This window comes from Culex quinquefasciatus, chromosome 2 (genome assembly GCF_015732765.1).
Source record: "Culex quinquefasciatus strain JHB chromosome 2, VPISU_Cqui_1.0_pri_paternal, whole genome shotgun sequence".
Taxonomy (NCBI): domain Eukaryota; kingdom Metazoa; phylum Arthropoda; class Insecta; order Diptera; family Culicidae; genus Culex; species Culex quinquefasciatus.
The window spans coordinates 52,767,819-52,787,305 of NC_051862.1; the positions used below are offsets into that span (position 1 = coordinate 52,767,819).

At 38.6% G+C, this 19,487-nt stretch overlaps 1 protein-coding gene across 4 annotated transcripts; it reads right to left on the reverse strand.

Annotated features, from left to right (window-relative positions):
• Positions 1 to 228: 228 nt before the first annotated feature.
• Positions 229 to 16,865, reverse strand: LOC6035685 (ADP-ribosylation factor 1). Of its 4 annotated transcripts, none has more exons than XM_001845767.2 (5): positions 16,648 to 16,865; positions 3,883 to 4,187; positions 3,709 to 3,818; positions 3,525 to 3,650; positions 229 to 2,118 (listed from the first exon to the last, which is right to left on the reverse strand). In XM_001845767.2, exons 2-5 carry the CDS (start codon positions 4,028 to 4,030, stop codon positions 1,954 to 1,956), a joined length of 549 nt encoding a protein of 182 aa, XP_001845819.1. In that variant the 5' UTR covers positions 4,031 to 4,187; positions 16,648 to 16,865; the 3' UTR covers positions 229 to 1,953. The 4 variants fall into 4 exon arrangements, with proteins under 4 accessions (XP_001845819.1, XP_038108583.1, XP_038108584.1 ...); XM_038252655.1 differs by lacking the exon at positions 16,648 to 16,865 and adding an exon at positions 12,044 to 12,193 and having other exon boundaries at positions 3,883 to 4,370; XM_038252656.1 differs by lacking the exon at positions 16,648 to 16,865 and adding an exon at positions 12,044 to 12,190.
• Between the last annotated feature and the right edge of the window lie 2,622 nt (positions 16,866 to 19,487).

Below are 19,487 nucleotides of genomic sequence, written 5' to 3' on the forward strand. Positions count from 1 at the left end.
TTGAGCTTTGGGGCAGGAATCTGCACAAAACGTGGCGCGATTCGGTCACTTCCAAACTGTTTTGGCAAATGTGTGCGCTCCATTATCTGCTCCAGACCGAGATTTAAACACTGCTCTTATTTCACCCATACTTACAAGGTTCAATGATTCTGCAATCGTGCCAGATTGGACTCACCTGCGCGTGATCACGTGCCCTTCGATTCTCAACCAGTAAAACATGCCACTGGGTTTGTTTTTCTATATATAGTGTTTTATTCATCTTAATTAAACGTAACTGTTACACTTGTAGCTGTTTCCTTTTTGTTTTTACTTTCTTCCTTAAACTGATTTTCTGAATGAATGTTGTTTTGCGGATGTCACTTCCAGGATATTTTTGCTGCGTGTTGTAGTTTTTTTTTTTTTGCTTCTGTGTTTTAGGTAATGTTACGATTCCTTGCGGGTTTTTTTTTCCTCCCTCAATCCATTCACGTCGGTAGCGTCTTTTATTGGTTTCTTCTGTTTATTCTTACTTGCTGTTTTGCTGCGTTACTTTTTTCCAACATCCGGTTGCACTTGCGCCTTACTGAGTGTGATTTGAGGGGATGTGTGTGAGGTGTATGAAACTGTGGTGTGACTGTGTGTGTGTGTTGTTGTTCTGTCCAAGGATTGCGATCTGTCTCCCACTGCTAAAGCCGCAACATTCACAGACGCGTTCCGAAAGTTGGGTTTACTTGCATTTTACACTCGTTCTTTTTCGCGCGCACGCGTTGGAAATTCGAACAAATGATAGTTTAAATCAAAGAAACTGAAAACGCCTTCTCTTCTCTCTGGTCACTTTTGAAGTTCTTAGTCCGTATGCGAATGTTTATTTCCTCTTAATAACTGTAAGTGTGTATGCGTACTAGCCATTAATCGAGTACTACGAGAAAGGAGCGTAAATAAATAAAAAAAACTTCTCTCAATTAGAGCTATTTAATATATGTCCTCAACTATTTAAATCCTGGATAAGGCGAAACGAAGCAAAATTTAACCAAGAGTCCCTTTTCATTGCCTTTAAGTTTTCTTTCTTGCACGATGCGCGAAACTCTGCTCTGCTTTCCACTTACTGTCAGTCCGAAAACAATTGCGAGCACAGCCACGGAAAAGGTCGAAAAAGGCGAAAACGAGAAAACAAAATCGCGTAGAAAAGCTCTCGAGCCAGGAGCAGCAGCAGCAGCCAAAAAGTGGACGCAACTAAACGCAAGAAAAAACGCAAACAAACTGCGACTAATCTGAGAGTTTTGCGGTGTGTACAACTAATCAGGACAGGAGGAGAATTGGGCGGTCACACAAACTTTAGCGCTTTTTCTGTAGCACACACAATCAGTAATAATAAGCACATGTTTTTTGTTTTTTCTTCATTTTCGCCTTCCGCCCACTTTATTTCAGCTCTCACTTGTATCCATAATTCTTGCACAGCTTAGCTTATTTTTATTTTTCCTCACATGCTAAATTATTTAATACGCATCAGCTTCTGTGTTTTTTTTTTTTGTTGTCTGTGTGTTTTCCTTTATTTTAATCATTATATTACTTTATATTATTCTTTTCAATTTAATATAATCATCCACACACACGGGTCACCTGGCTGGCTTCTGCTTATTAGTGTTTTTTTGTTTATTTTCTTAGCTTTCTTAAGAGGGAGTTGGTTTTATTTGTTGGTTTCCTTTCATTTGCATACTTTCCCTACCGCTGCTTCTTTCCCCTATTTTTGCTTAATATGTATCTGTGGATCTCTCGCTCTCTATTGTTTACTCTTTTGTTGTATCAGTTGTTGTTGATGCTTGCTTCTATCCGGATTTGCTCTGCTGCATGCCCCTCTCCCCCCTTGCTAGAACGAAAGTCGAAAAAAACCTGCGACCGTCCTCCCTATCTCTCTAGCTTGCTCTCTCTCTCTCGCTACACACAATCATCACCATCCGACGTGTCGCGTCAAGCTTAGCGGTTGGCGTTCTTCAGCTGGTTGGACAGCCAGTCAAGACCCTCGTACAGACCGTCGCCGCTGGTTGCGCAGGTCGCCTGAATGTACCAGTTGCGGTTCCGCAGCGAGTGCAGGCCCAGCTTGTCGGTGATTTCGGCGGCGTTCATCGCATTTGGTAGATCCTAGACAATGGTGGTGAAATTAACATGTGCTCGTTGTGAAAATACTTAACGGTAGATAATGAATCAATGTGTTGCGTTTCCCAATCACAGACTTCAGATACAAGTTACCTTACATACTCCATGGCGGTCTACTTGATGTGCGGTAACTTGATAATGGTAGACCACTTGAGTACTTTGTACTTGAGTTATTGTAACATGCCCCTATTGACACCTTTTTTGAATAATTCGGATTCGGACACTCACGACCATCACACTATCCTCGTCGTTCAGGCTGCTAAGTCCAGAGGTTCTGCCACGCAATCCAGCAAACCTTTCGCCTCCAGGAGGACTTCCATCCGGAACTTCCAGTTCCCGAAATTGGCTCTATCCGGCAACTAAATTGTCTCTTCTGCTTGCATCTTGCAGGGAACTCTCTCATGCTCATGCTCATGCTCTTCTGCTTGCATCTTGCAGGGAAAATTTCTCCAGAAAACCTTCTCTCAATCTTCGTGATCTGGGCCCATAACCTTTAGTATTGTTAGTCAGGTGTTAAAACATTCCTGTAGAACAACCCGTCGAAATCCAGTCAGGTTGCATTGCATTATGCAGCTTCGGTGCATTGACATTGTGATTGAAGAACAATCTGACGAAATTCGTGAAGTGTTTCTACATCGACAAATGGTATCCTTCTTTTGATAAGTTCGGATTCGGAATCTCACGACCATAACGTTATCGTAAAGCACTTCTTTGTCGTCGATCAACTGCTTCTGGAACGGCGACTTCAGGTGTTATGGCATCACAGCTTATTTTTCTCCAGCTTCCGTGCGTTGACATTATGATAGTAGAACAATCCGTAGAAATTCGACAAATTTCGGATTTTTACGACCATAACACTATCGTCAAGCACTTTTATGTCGTCTGTCGGCTGCTTCTGGAACACTTATTTCGTAACATTCTCGATGTTAGTGTCAGTCACGTTTTGTTGCATTATAGCTTATTTATCTCCAGCTTTCGTGCATTGCAATTGTGTTTGTAGAGCAATTCGTCGAAATTCAAGAACTGTTTTACATCACCAATTGGTACGCTTCTTTTGATAAGTTCGGATTCGGATTCTCACGACCATTACACTATCGCTAAGCCCTTCGACGACGTCGATGAGCTGCCTGTGGAACAGTTACTTCTTAGCATTCTCGATCTTAGCGTCAGTCAGGTGTTATTGCATTATAGCTTATTTTTCTCCAGCTTCCGTGCATTGACATTGTGATTGTAGAACATTCAAGACCGTATTGTAAAAAGTCTCCTTTCGATCACTTTCAGCCGATCCAGCCCCAGTGCGATGGCGCCATTATGATAGATTCGTCGAAGTACTCGATCCTGAAGTCGGCAATGGGGAAACGCATTTTTTCCTGATATCCAAAGTCACTCACCTGCTTGTTCGCGAATATAAGTAGAACGGCATCTCTGAGCTCATCCTCCGCCAGCATTCGCATCAGTTCTTCCCGGGCCTCGCCGATACGTTCCCGATCGTTGCTGTCCACGACAAAGATCAGTCCCTGGAAAACAAAGGTTGATTAGGATCATTGAAGCTTGCGTTGCCGCTACGAATCTTACTTGTGTGTTCTGGAAGTAATGCCTCCACAGGGGTCGGATCTTGTCCTGACCGCCCACGTCCCATACGGTAAAACTAATGTTTTTGTATTCTACAGTCTCCACGTTGAAACCTTTTCGAGGGGAAGAAATTAGGATTAGTTGTTAGATTCACTAAGCCGGACAGGAAGCGCTCACCAATCGTAGGAATCGTTGTAACAATTTCTCCTAATTTTAGTTTATACAGGATTGTGGTTTTACCGGCGGCGTCCAATCCGACCATCAGTATTCTCATCTCCTTCTTGCCGAACAGCCCTTTGAACAGATTCGCGAATACGTTCCCCATCGTGTGCGGCGTCTACTACTCTATACACTCGTCGTTTGCTAGTTTGCTGAGTTGAGTCTTAAAATGTAAAATTGGAAGGATTCCCGCCGAACGCACACGCACGCAGCACACACACACACACACGCGTACGCACGTTCCTCGTGTGTACAACTACAACCTAGGGGGGGGGGAGGGAGGATGGAAAAGAAGCGTGAAGTTTGATGTCTCAGATGACGACGGTGACAATTTGCCAACGAGAGCAGCGAAAGTGGGTGTTTGTTTGTGTGTGTCGGACGACTTTCAATTATTTATCGACAGTTTGGTGGTGTCAGCTTTGACGAGCAATGTTCTATTGGTGAACCTGGAACAGAAACAGAGAAAGAATGCTCAAATTAGATCAATTGGAAAGATGTTATCAACTCGTAGCTTCAGTTTATGATACAACTAAGAAACCCCCTTGAAGAATGCCGACATCATTTTTCCTTCTTCCCTCTAGTCAGCGGTTCATTATCGTTCCAACTGTTGCAAAAGCAACAACATCGCTCCCAAACCAACTTAATTAAGTTAACTTTTGTTTTACGTTATTAATTGTTCCCAGTTTCCCCCCGTCTAATTCGTGACCATTATCGCTGCTGTTCACCGACGTCATTCGCCTCCCCTTCTCTAGAACCCCACTCGCCAAATAGAGTACGGTTCGTCTATTTTCGTTATCTCAACTTCCTCCACACGGTGGTGCGCGGTACGATTAATGAACCCCAAAACATCGACTGTGGGTACCATGTGATTTGGAGCTTCCAATCTTATCACTTTGCTTTGAGAGAACTCAAAGGAAAGAGTCACACGGCTGCGACCAGAAATAGTAGGAAGAGAGGTTAGGTTCATGTTTTCAGCACCCGACCATACACAAATCGATTTTCGCTGTTTATAGTTAAGCTTTACGCATGGAAATCGCGTGCTACGACACCGGGAACGCAGGTGATAAATAAAATTTGGGTCGATGCTCGTCGATGCGATAAATCGAATTAGAACTTGCACTTTGAGTAAACTTTGGATTACGCACGCGGGTATCTGGTTACCTGTATGTGTGCTAGGTCAGCTCAATTGCGATATTTAGAATCGTTTGTTGATTCAGGGTTGATTTCAGACAATACTCTTTGACTTTTCAAAATTTAATTGAAAATCCGTTTTAAATTCTTCGCTATTGTACAAAGGGTCATTGTACTCAGAAAAATAAGCTTTACTGTTGTGAACAATAAAACTACCATTGTAAGCATAATTTAAGGATCCAATTCTGCTTGATGAATTGGAACCAAAATGTAAACAGTAACTTTGGAATATTCTGAACAATCAAACCACAATATTTTGATCGATTTGGTATTTATCTTGGGCAAAATCATTTTCCTGATTTTCTTTAAATTTATGTTTAAATATCTAATCTAATCCAACACAAACGCAGCCAGTCCGATTAAAGCCTGCTGGAAAGTCTTGTGATTAGATTACGCCCCAATCTCTTGTCTTGTCAATAATTGTTAATTTCAGTAGATCCGAGAACACCCGAAAATGTAACACAAAAATTAAAGCGGCCAGCCCTACTGCGTTGTGTTTACCACAGAGAGTATACGCTGAATGGACCACATTTCACAGAATCTACAGGGAAGGAAGGATGCGAGGACATACCCAGTTTTGATGTGGTATTTTGTGTGTGCAGTTTATATAATTGATTTTGTTTTTTAACATTTATGTTTTAAGGGTCCATTTTCATAACTCCTGAATTCTTGTTTCTTGCTGTTTAACTCTTGTCAAACCGGTTCCGAACCGGTGCAATGTGCATGCAATTTTATGGCAAAGCAGCCAAATTGGGGGTTGCGTTCGCGCAAAATGAATGAGTGAACGTGGCCCTTCTGTCAAAATCAGATGGTAAAAACTGTACGACTGATGTTTGCGGAACCATCAATCTCAGTTAAAATTGTTTTTGCAGGAATATGAAACGATTGGGAACCTCCAACTCATTTTTGCCAGCGAGTAAAAATTAAAAGAAAAGGCAGATTTGCACCATGTCGGATTGCGGTATCGATCAGTTTCGGTCATTAGTTCACTTCGATTCTTGTGCAGGACAAAGGAGAATGGGCAAATTTGGTCCAAGGATGTACACGAACGGGACCAACTTTTTTCGAATGATCTCGCCGAGACATGAAAAAAAGTCTTCTGGACCAACTCTCTAAACCCCGGGGTTCAAAAGTTACAAGTTGTTGAAGTTTGAGCATTTTGGGTTAAAATGTACAAAAACGTATTTTTGCTATTTCTTAAATCATTCATAAAATCTCTGTTTCATTATAGATTTCGATTTTCTTTACTTCATTCGACGCGTATCAGCAAAACTATGAGTTCTGATATGTCTTAGCATGATTGAAACATGATTTCTCTTGTTTTTATCCGTTTGAACCGTTTGTGCAAGAGGCATCCCATAGAAACAAGTCGAAACTTCAAGGTTTTGATACCGGATACGACCCAAACTGCTTCAGTGAGTATGGAAGGCTTCAGTGCAATGTTGTAACAACTTATTGGGATGGTCTGAGTCATCCGAGAACTCCTTGGAGTTAAGACCGGTGATTCTACCGCCGTAACAAGCAAGATGTTGCCGGTTTTGACCACGGATCATACCCGCATGGCTTCAGTGAGTATGGTAGACTGCTTTGTTAATGTGTTGGGATGTCTTTGGTCATCCTAGGACTCCTGGAGTTTAGATATTTGGGTCACTGTAACAAGAAAAAGGTCGATGATTTTTAACCGCGCATCATAACCGCAAAGATTCAGTGAGTATGGCAGACTGTATTGCTGTTATGTTGGGATGTTCTGGACCATTCTAGGGAGTCCTTGTAACAGCCGTAGACCTACAGATCATAACTCCAGGGAGTCCTTGGATGACCCAGGACATCCTAACACATTAGCAAAGTAGTCTACCACACTCATTGAAGCTATGCGGGTATGTTCCGTTGTCAAAACCGGTCGACCCACAGATCTTAACTCCAGGGAGTCCTAGGAGAACCCAGGACACTCCAACACATCAGCATAGTAGTCTACCATACTCACTGAAGCCATGCGGGTATGATCAGTGGTCAAAAACCGCCGACATCTTGCTTGTTACGGCGGTAGAATCACCGGTCTTAACTCCAAGCAGTTCTCGGATGACTCAGACCATCCCAATAAGTTGTTACAACATTGCACTGAAGCCTTCCATACTCACTGAAGCAGTTTGGGTCGGATCCGGTATCAAAACCTTGAAGTTTCGACTTGTTTCTATGGGATGCCTCTTGCACAAACGGTTCAAACGGATAAAAACAAGAGAAATCATGTTTCAATCATGCTAAGACATATCAGAACTCATAGTTTTTGCTGATACGCGTCGAATGAAGTAAAGAAAATCGAAATCTATAATGAAACAGAGATTTTATGAATGATTTAAGAAATAGCAAAATACGTTTTTGTACATTTTAACCCAAAATGCTCAAACTTCAACAACTTATAACTTTTGAACCCCGGGGTTTAGAGAGTTGGTCCAGAAGACTTTTTTTCATGTCTCGGCGAGATCTTTCGAAAAAAGTTGGTCCCGTTCGTGTACATCCTTGGACCAGCTCCCATACAAATTTGCCCATTCTCCTTTGGTCAATCAAGCATATTAAAAATCGCGGTGGCCTTCCGTCGGCCTGGATGTACACTCAAACCCCGATGGTTTGACACCAACTGTTGTCAAACGAACGGGGTCACTTTTTAGTTTGACACCCCTTTTACACGGAGTTCACACACACTACTGAACGTTTGTTTAGATAGTGTGTGTGAGCGCCGTGTAAAAAGTGACAGTTCGTCACTTTTTAGTTTGACTTTGACCAACCAACGGGGTACAAACTAAAAAAGTGTCAAACGAAAAAGTGACCAACCACCGGGGGTTGAGTGTAAATCTGGAGTTTTTTTTTGAAAAGGTCCAATAAACCAAATTTTAAATTTTTGCTTTTTGTGTGTTTTTTGAACCGCCTTGAGTCAGGGGTATTCAAAAACACCCAAAAAGCAAAAAATGAAAATTTGGTTTATTGGACCTTTTAAAAAAAACTCCAGAAATGTGAACCCCGGTCTAAACTAGTGGGTTACACACCAATTTCTCATTACTGAATTCAGTTAAATTTACTGAAATCTGCACTACTGAACTGTTCAGTAAATGAAAACTTGCTGAAATTTCAGCAAACTTTGACAGCTCCATACAAATTTTAACTGAAGTTCAGCGAAAAACTAACTGAAAATTTCAGTAGTGCAGTTTTCAGTAAATATTAACTGAAAACGAACATCAGAATTTGCTGTGTAGGTCGTTAGCTTAGTCCAGTTGAAAAAGTCGTCTCCCTGGGTCCGGAACACAAAAATCACAAACGTTTGAATAATGTTGTATTCAATAAATACAATTTTAAATCCAGAACAGCCTCATGAGGACGAATATTAGAACGCATTTAAGAATTTAAGAATTTAAGAATTTTGAAATTTAAGAATGTTACTTTTGGGTGTCACCCCTATTTTAAATCAATGTTCCAGAAAATTTAACTCTTTATTGTTTAGGAAATATGATATATATTAGCTTGATATTTGATGATTTGTTATGATAATATTTTAGGTCAATTATATTTTTTTTCTTCGTTCGAGTCAGGTGTCACCCCTTCAGCTCGGGTGTCACCCCAAGAAGGGTGACACATCTTATCAAGTCCCATCCTCCAGCAAAGTGGGAGAAAGTACTACCGGAACTGTTTCATCCGTCGTTCGGGAAAAATAAATTGCCGATTTCCAAAAAAAAAGAACCTTGTGCCAATCCAACGGTTGCACTGACCTTTTTGAGGAACCGACAATTACGAGAACTAGTCTAGTGAGAAGAAACTTGAATTGTACGGAATTGGCTTGACTTGAGAAATAAAATCATTCAATTCATGATCAAAACCGCCGGATCCTTCTCCGCCACGGCAGCCGCTCTATTCGACCTATTTTTCCTTTTTTATCAAATCGCTAGTTATCCCGTCTCGTGGCTCTTCTGGAACCGATAGTAGACGACCCGCAGCAACACGATCCGTACCAAGATGCGAGCAGAACCTGCCTTTGTTGCTTTACCCGGCTGGCGAAGCGATTCCACTCCGGCGACCTGTATCAAACAGCCGTAAAAAATCGCAAAATAACAAAAATGTACACAAATATCTGTCAAATCAGGTTATACCACGAATTGTTGTTAGCTATAAATTCATTCTTGCTCGACAAGAATTGAATTCTTGTTCGACAAGAATTGAATTGTTGCTCGACATCAATTCAATTGTTGTCGCGCTCACCTTGAATTTTTAACATCAGTTTTTTTAATAATTCAATAAGAATTGATGAAAAATTGATGTCAGTCACTTTTATTCATGTAAGCAAACACATTTCTGCATTATTTCGTAGATAAAACTTTGAAAATGATTGAAAAATAATTCTTGTAAAATTTGAACCGGTAACATGAATTCAAGAACAATAATTCAGGAGTTATGAAAATCCACCCTAAGAGACTAAAAAGTGCATCCTTTGCGCTAGAATTTCGGAGGCTGTTAAAATCGGGTGCCGGGATAAAACTGCTTTCAAAAAGATACATTTTTGAAAAAAAAATTACTTATTTAGAATTTCTTTAAAGCATTATTGCCATCTGTGGCTCAACAACTTTATTTTTTATAATTTTGACTCTTTCAAGTTAATGGCATTATTTTTGCGATTTTAAAATATTTCATGAACATAAAGTAATTTTGCAAAAGTATGTCCAAAAAATTTTCAAAAAATATATGATAGATGAATTTTGTTTTCTTTTTTCAACATGTGTGTAATTTTTTTGCAACTTATTTTATTTTTGAGGTTTACGATTGCCTCAACAATCAAGCTTTCGGACACCTAGTTCCACAATTGTAGAACACCACAATTTAACTGATATTTTGAAAAAAAGTTACCATTTATAAACCATTACTAAGCTTGATTTTCACTGGTTTCTGGGTTTGAAGTAATTATTTTGTGAAAAAAATGTACTCCTGGAGAGAACCAAAGCTTGTTTACATCCTTAACATGTCAAACTTGATATAAAACGTAACATTAGCAGTCGGTCGATACATATATCGAATGATCACAAAAAGCTTCTATATGAATGGAAAATCAAATCATTATGTTCAATTAAGAATTTTCTATGATTTTTTGGGAATTGTCCACGTTTTATACATTTTTTATTTCCAAAAAAGTGTCCAAGTGCTTTATGAATAGCCCCCTAGAATGCATGACTTTCTACTGACATTGAACTTCCCAAACACAGCATTTCGATGCCAACATTTCAAAAAGCATCATGTACAAACCATGCGTTTTGAGAAAAACGCATTTGAATGTTGAGCATCCATTTTTATATAAAAGCAAAATAAGATGTTCTAATGATAACGAACGATGACAAACGTTGCTTTTGTTGATACTTGATCATCCAGATTCAATAAAACATTATTTCCGTAATTTTATTTGAGAAAAACAAACATAACTTCTTTTGAAATCACCAACGTCGATATCACCCTGCTGTCACTGAGGGGGGCGCTTTGCTATGACTCGTTTTTCTTCGCCGAATGTACATGGCGCTTTTTCATGTTGCTTTTTTATCATCACGAGGTTTATGTAGCCTTTAGTTTGACAGGTTGACAGGGCTATATAAACAGGGACTGCTGATGGCAGAGATTTTGTTTATGTTACTTTATTCAAAATCATGATTAAACAGACATCACTGAAGTAACTTTTGCTCATTTTTGGTGGAGAGGTAGCTTATTAGAAGTACTTTCAGAATATACAATAACCCAGAAAGTGTCAAAATGTACATGATGCCTTTTGAAATGTTACCGTCGATTTATCAAATCCATCATTTAATTTCTTGTACTTCTCGATATGAACTAAACTGACATGAACTACGTTATTCAACGCCACTCCATTTATGTCACAGCATAACTGAACTTGCAAAAAAAATACACAAAGTTAAACCATGTTATGCCTTCATTTCTGATCAGAAACATCTTATTTAAGCATAATTCGACGCTTTGATGAAATTCAGGCTACGTTTCGTGCTAAACTAGTTTTACTACGCAGTGATTCATAACTTTCTCAAAGTTGTGAGGTTGTTCGTTATCTCTCCAGCGCGGATTTAATTACGACGTTCTGGTAGTTTCATTGCAACCGACCGGCACAACCTGGAAGGCATTCCACGGGGGCCATCTTTCCCCACAGCGCCCAAAGCCTCCACAAAACTGCAACGTTTGCTTCATCCGTGGCCTCTGGCATCACTGCCACCACCGAACTGCTACTGGACGAACTAGGGGAGGAGCCCCCCCCTCCCTCTCACAGCAACAACGGGGCAAGAAGCGATGACGAGGCTTTTGCCCCAGTTCCCCTTTCTTGCTTTTCTCCTCCCTCTCTCCTCTTTCGTCCCACCCTGTCTAGAGTAGCGGTGAAATGATGACGATGACTACGGCGCGATGATTCACTGACCGCACACACGGGTAACCGGAGCCATCCCTACGGGGTTCCTCGGAAATGGGATAATCCCCTGAATCTTTTTCTCTAACAAGAATTCACGATTTTCAGCTGGAGAACTTCCAAGTCTTCTGACTGCACCAGAAAATTTGCCGACGTGCCCCGGTTCCGGTACCCCTCCCCCCTCGGCCAAGAAAGTGGACATAACTCGCTCACTTACAAGGCTTTTCTTCTTGCGCCGGAAAAATCGCAGCTTTCTGCCTCTGCTGGCCAGATTCATTCACGGCCACACCGCGCGCACCAGCCTCTGCTCTGCAGTCCCCCAAAATCCGGAACACTGTCGTCGTGGAACGTCCTCCTCCGAAGACTTTTTCTCTTTCTCTCTGGGAAAAAGTGCCGCACAGTGGATTTTCAACACGGACCACTCCCGGAATCCCCCTCGTACGCAAACACACACAGACCCACACGCAACGTCCACAAGCTCCGGCTGCTACTGACCCCGAGTTGACACCACGGATTGGCCACCGGAAGAGGGAATGACGGCGAAAAAACCAGGACCACAGCGCGACGACACGACCGAACTTTGAACACACACGTCAAGATGGCGGCGGACTTTTTTTCCTTCTCACGGGCTGCTTCTGCCTTCTGCTGCTGCTGCTGAGGCTGAGTTGGCTTTTGCGGTGGAGTGAGCGAGAAAGGGTGTGGCTGCGGCGGCGGCGGTGGCGAAACGACGACGACGATGGCCAGGTTGGCTGTCTCGCTCGTGCCCTGCCACTCTGCCACGTCGGTTTGGATGCGAGGAAGGGATGCCAGCAGAAATGTCAGTTGAGGGAGATCTGTAGCTGGAGGAGGTGGGTGAGGAAAAGTCTGTAGTCAGGGCTTATCCACAGCAAATTGCACACGTCAAATTTTGGAATGTAATTTTAGCAAAATAAATAACTGAATGCGATTCAGTAATCTTTACTTCTACTGAAATTGAACAATGAAACCAAATTATTGCTGAAAAATCCGAATACAGCAAATCGGCAATAAATCTGTCAAACTGAAATGACACTTACGACTATCTGTTTGGACACTGCCGAGTGACAATCAACTTTTAGAAAGGTAGGAAACATATAAAAAACAAATGCCTCGATGCTAATCAGTCGTTTTTTAAGGTTTGAAATAAAATTGCATAAAAATCTTATCATGATAACTTAAAAAAACAGCAACGGTTGCGGAATCTTCAGCATACCATCTGCCAAACTGACAAGAGATTTTACTGAATTTTCAGCAAAAGAAACTGACATTTTGTTTGCTGAAATTTCAGTATTTTTAGACAACCGTTTTACTGAAAATTCAGTTAATCATCTGTCGAAATGAAAATATCAATTAAGTTGACGAACATTCAATTGAAATTGAAACTTTACTGAATTTCAGTGAAAAAAAGTTTGGTGTGCATCTTCAGTAAAACTCATTTTTTCCAAACATTGATCAAGTCAGTGGATGTTAAGTTTAGGTAAACTCACATTGACTAATTTACATTGTTTTACTAGAACTGGGTGACACCCTTTGGCTCGTTTCTAAAAGGCAACCAAAAGTTTTAGGGGTTGTTGAGGAAAAAATCACGGCAGGTGACGCAGGTCTCATTAAAAAAAAAAATCATGTGTGAGATTACACCGACCAACACAATTTCTGCGCAAGGTCAACATGAAGTTTGGAGATGAGTGCTGTTCGGTGCTCCTACATATTGCATGCAATTTTTGACTGTATGCAAGAGCGACGAACCGGCCTAATTCTCCATACAAACCTTTTAGAAAAACCATCCGGTCCTGTCTAAACATTATTGAAAAGTGCACGGGAGCTCAAACTTCAAGTTTCCCCTCGAGTTGAGCCTGCGCAGTCATTTTTGTCAATTTGTGTAGGTCAGCGTTATTTATGGCACAATCGGCTGGAAAAATAAATAAAATAAAACCGAGCAACATACGAATGAAAAACCCGATTTAATATCACCAGAGGTGAAATAGAGCCTTTCTTACAAATTGATGAAACTCCGACAAATATATTAGTGCAATTAATTTTTCTGAAACAAAATGATACTACCCAGTGAGAACCTAAAGCTTCGAATATTGTTAGGCTTAACCTCGAATACCATTTTTTTTAATTTCAGAGGTACATTATGGGTCGCAAAGTATTAAAATTTAATTAAGAAAAACAAATTGGATTGACATTATTAGAAAAATATAAAGGGTACTCAGTATTTAATATTAAACTATGATTAACTTAAAAAAATATGTATCGCTATTGCACTCTGTCGATCTATTATGAGAAGCCAAAAAGAACACTTTCACGCGCAGCGTAAAACGCGCAAGCGTAAATGTGCTGGCGTTTATGCCTCGAATTGACGACTTGTCGATCTTTCGAGCGAGAACGTGCCGGGACTTCGAATTTGATGTTCAGTATATGATTCTGTATAAAACCAAAAATTTAATAGAAAAAAATAGGGTAAAAATAAGACGAAAATACTAATATGGGTACATCTCTGGAAATACATTTTGGAAAAGCTTCAAATTTTGGGTATAAGAAGTTTATGGCGCATGTTTTCGAATGGCTTTTTGTTTGAAACTGAATTCTTTTGATTTGATAGTGTTATCTGTAAAATAGTCCAAAAAATACTTCTAAAAATGGCTTTGACCACATTTATTGGTCGAAAATTGTGAATCGAAAAATAAAATGTTCGTCTCCGACCCCATGGCTACAAATCAGAAATATAAAAATTGTGGGTTTTACGAGCGGTTTTCCAATGATGGAAGACACAAATTTTTAAGAGCGCTCAAGTATTTCAGAAAAAGAGCGCTCAAAAATCACACTTTGAGTTCCGGGTTTCGGACCAAAATTCAATCGAAAGAGCGCATTTATACCTACAATTATTTAGTAATAGGATTTTTGTTCTCGGACGACTCCTCACCGCGCACGATTTTTTTTAAGATTTCTGAGAAAAGTGTTTTTCCAAAAGCAACGCAGGGGAATGCATTTTAAATTGATTTCAGCTTATTACAATTGCATTTCTTTTTAATTTTTTTAAGTGATTTGAATTTCATCATTTGCCCCCAATTTTTTGGGTCGATTATGAAGAGAGGTTGACATTTTTTTTTTATTTTAATATTTGTACTAACCATAATTGTATGCAAATTTAAATTAATGAGAAATTCCAAATTAATTTTCCAGCAGCTTGAAAAATATTTTCTTTAATCAAAATTTTCTTTCATCACATTTGGCTTATTCATTGGACTAACGGACTAAACAAAGAGACCAAAGATTAAATTTTCAAATATTTTTTAAAAGGTCCTATAAACATATGAAACTTAATAACTCATAGGACTTAAAAAAAACTCTGGAAATGGTAATTCTAGCCCAAAAAATCTGCAAAACTTGTCCAACTAAAATCGAAACGTTTTTGCTATCACAACCGTTAATTTGGCAACAATGTATTACGGCATCGAGAAATTTGACATTTGAGAGCTGTCAAACGCAGGGGTGTGCGATAACCAAGCAGTGTTTGTGATACGGGCGTCAAACTGGCTGCGTACTTTAGCCAAAAAATAGGGGTTTCTAAATATTTAAAATTTAGATATTTGATTTAGCAACAAAATTAATTTTGCTGATTTCATTCGATAAAATATAAACGAAACCGTTCGCTCTGCAAACTCACATGTCTTGGTGGTCTCAATGCCAAGATTTCTACCCGAAACTGGGCGCCCGATGGCTTGGATGGGGCGGGCACCCAACCTCTTTTTTTCAAGGAAACTTCCAACCCGGGATTCGAACTGACGACCTTTGGATTGCGAGTCCAACTACACCTAAAATGACTTAACGACCTGACTTAACATAGGTTTTAGGCATGCTGGAGAGTGGAGATCAATTGACCCAAAAGAAGGAAATTACAAAAAAAAAAACATAAAAACACTAATTTTAAGTTTTCAAGAAATGTGAGTGGCTTAGCTAGTTATGAGCTAAATCGGCTAAGGATTAGGGGTCGCTGTAGAGCTTGGAATTTTCTACGGGATTCAAAACAAACTTGATTTAATTACCCGAGCAGACGGAAATAACTTGGGAATAACATTTTTTGTTATTTGAAAATACTAGGCTAATAACATTATATGTTATTGATAACAAGATTTGTTATTAGTCGTTATGATTTTTTTTGTTATTGGATTGTTATTGTAATAACAGACTAATAACATTTTTAGTTATTCTTCGAACAAATCTTTGTTATTATTTTTTGTTATTTTAACAACTAATCCGATCATCCCAATAACATTTGGAGATATTCTTCCATAACAAGAAATGTTATTCCAAAGTTGTTTTGGATTTCAACCAATATCAGACCAATAACAAATTTTGTTATAATAACATAAACTGTTATTATACCCTGTTGGATTTTTCAAGAAGATTCCATAACAATTTCTGTTATTTTAACAGTATTTGTTATTGAAATGGCATGATTTTTGTTATTACCGTCTGCCCGGGTAAATTATTTTTTTAATATTAGAAGATTGAGAATTCATATGAAAGATTAAACAAGCATTTTATCAGATTTCTAACAGGTCATCTTAATCAACCTGATTAACATATTTATTGTTAAATGTCTAGACATGTTATTTGTTAATTACCTCCCGTTAATACAATTCATTTTCATGAGGAACCAATTAGACTATCAACAAAACATCTTAATTTAAACCTACCATATTGTAGCATTTCAGCCATTACTTGGAAAGCAAAGCGAGTAAAAATTTGAACTTACCCGAACATCGATTTCGCCGTAATCCGTATGGTTTGATTTAACAGAAAACTCCGGCGTGGCTCCAGTTCCGTGGTATGTGGGTGTTGTAGGAACTGTCGTTGTTTTCCTGATCTTCCTCTTCCTTCCAGGTAGCCTCCAGTTCACCAGTTTAGAACCTGTCTCTTCGTCGGTTCCGACACACACACCTGCACACATTTTACACCCTCTTTTTCCGTCGACGTATGTACCTGCACACACACACCCTTGTACGTACGCAGGTACACTTGCTAATGACGTGAAACGCCTTTATTTCCGATCCGGTCAACGAATCGCCTCTTACCTAAAGCTGAGTTCTAGCTGTGACCCTTTTTAAATCCGAGGGACCTCCGTTCGAAAAGCACACCACGTAATCCACACGTATCTCAAACACGGGGAAGTACCGCAGGTGACCTGGCCTCTTGCAACGGGGTCTCGGGAAACGACTTGGCGAAAAAATCACTGAAAAACACGACGGCGACGATGATGATGCTCCTCCGCGGATTGAAAATTGACAAGTGCGCGGACGACGGGGCAATGACGACGACGACCGCAGCCGAAAATTTGATGCCTGGCGTGACGTTTCTGCAGGGGTGGGGCTTGCTGAAGGTTTCGTGGCTGCGTGCTGCTGGTGGGCTTGTTTTGGGAAAGGTACACTGAAAACCCAACCATGGTAGTTGCTACCATATTGTAGGGTTAAATTGAGAATACGCACCGACGTATTTTTGCTAAAAACATTCCGTGCTTGGATTAACTGATTAACGCAGTCAGTTTTACTATGTCGAGAGCGGTATGGTAATTTCAACCCTCCAATATAGAAAGAATGATAATGAATTCGTAATTGCTACCATGCAATTTTGTGGAAGCATGGTACATTCGGTACATTCTACCATTTTGGGGTTTACTTTCACCAAAAAGCCACAGTTATTTTAATAAGCAGCATTTTTAGCAAATGTTCTTAAAATTAACATGGTCGGGCTTTCAGTGTACACTTTTAACTGGATTAAGGCAGAATAACGGAAAAGAAATAAAATCACACGAAGATACAAAATCTTATGTTTTTTTTAAGGTCGAAGAAGGTGTCCTTAACTCTTGGGGCAATGACTGTCACTTATGGCTCTAGATTCAGGGTCCAGAAATAGTAAATTGATGTAAAAATAATAATCACTATATGAAAAATGCTTCTACAAACAACACAAAGAAAACATTTTTTTGATTAAAACATTCTGAATCAAGATTTGAATGTTTTTTTTTAACAAACATGGCCGATCGGGAATGATGCCTTTCGGAGCCTTAAAGGTCCTATTCTGCCGTTCTACGCATAATTGTCCCATGTCATTTTTTGATGATTTCGATTTATTTTTATTTTGCAGCATACTTAAAAAAACGCATAAAATCTAGTACTTTGTTGGGAAACTCATCAAAAACAACACCAAGTCTGTTTGCCCCAGCGTTATAATTCCACGCAGAATTAAACACATAGGGTGAATAAGAATTAAGAACCCTCGGGATAAGTATGCGAAGAACCACAGAAATCAGTCGAAAAATTTCAATCGAGTTTTTCTCAGTTACACTTACATAAACCAAATTTTCAGTTTTTGCTTTTAGGGTGTTTTTTAATACCCCTGTCTCAAGGCTTTAAAAACACCCAAAAAGCAAAAACTGGAAATTTGGTTTTTTGGTTCTTTAAAAAAAACCATAATTATGCTTAGAACGCAGGGTGGCCACCAGATTTCGATTTTCAATTTCCCGGTTTTTCCCGATACCAGAAGAAATTTTCCGGAATGTTTTTAATCCAAATTTCAATGATTTTTAGGCTAGCGTTAGTACCAACATACTTTTTGAACGCATAAATTTGGTTCAAAGATTGAATTCCTAAAGTAGCTTTCAAATATCTTGAGAACAAAGTAAGTAAGTTGTAAACGCCGTTTTTATCTGTTTCCAATCCAAATCTCTAATTTACCTAATGATTGGGATTTTACAAACTTAAAATAATAAAAAAAAACTTTATTTTTATTTTTTAAGAATAACATCAATTATTATTAGAAAGCAGAAAATGAATTTACAAGAAAAGATTTGCAAAAATACATTGTTATCAACATTTATTTAAATGATCGTATTTTTTTTAAAGGTTTTGTGAATTCAAGAAGAACGAATCATCAATTCCTGTGAATTAATTATGAATTTTTGGCTTAAACTATATGAGTACTTTCTTTTTAAAAGTCTTTTTGCATCATTAGTCCAAACAAAAAATTTTGCACTTTGGCAGCAGTGCAGGAAAAGTTCCATACAAATGTAAAAAAAATCGGTACCTCGAAACTTTTTTTCATCGATTTATTATCTTCGGTAAGTTAATACATACATTGATGAGATAAATTTGAAATTTTGATTTTTTCGAAGAAAGTTTTTATTAAAAAAAACTTCTATAAAACCCAAAACACAAAATGGTAAAAATCGTAAAAAAAAAGTTTTTCAACAACACATAATGCTGACACAAATTTTATTTGAAGTTTTCGTCGCCCCCTCCAAAGTTGACTCGAAAAATCAGGGGGCAAAACAATATTTTTTCAAAAAACATCAAAATGAAATTTGAGTGCAATCAGCTGAAATCTATTTAAAGTGCATTCCCTTGTTTAGAACCATTTTTAAGCATGTTTGGGTTGATTTAATAATCTCTTGATTTTTTAAAAATGTTCGATGTTTAGTATCGCAAAAAGTTTTTTTTCGTTTTTTTGAAAATTTATTATTGCAAAATATCTGAACTAGTCTAAAATGCATTTTTAAACACTTTTTGCATTTAAATGTTGAAACTATGGCTTGTTCTTTAAATTTTTATATATTTTTTTGTAAAACTTGTTTCTAGAGTTGTTTAAAAACATTTACTGGATAGGCCAAACAACTTCGTTTCTTCAAATCAGTTTTCTTAGTAAAGCTCCAAAATGAAATGTATATCTTTATTTTTTTTAAACTATCTACAGAAAATGTCAATAAATTTGGAGATATTCCTTTTGTAAACCAAATTTCCATAGACTTTTTTATTTCTACAAACATCTCCCATATTTTTTTTTAATTTTTATTTTTTTTTTTGTAAATTTCTAATGACGGACGAATTGTTTTTGAAACAGAGATTTTGAACATGCTATT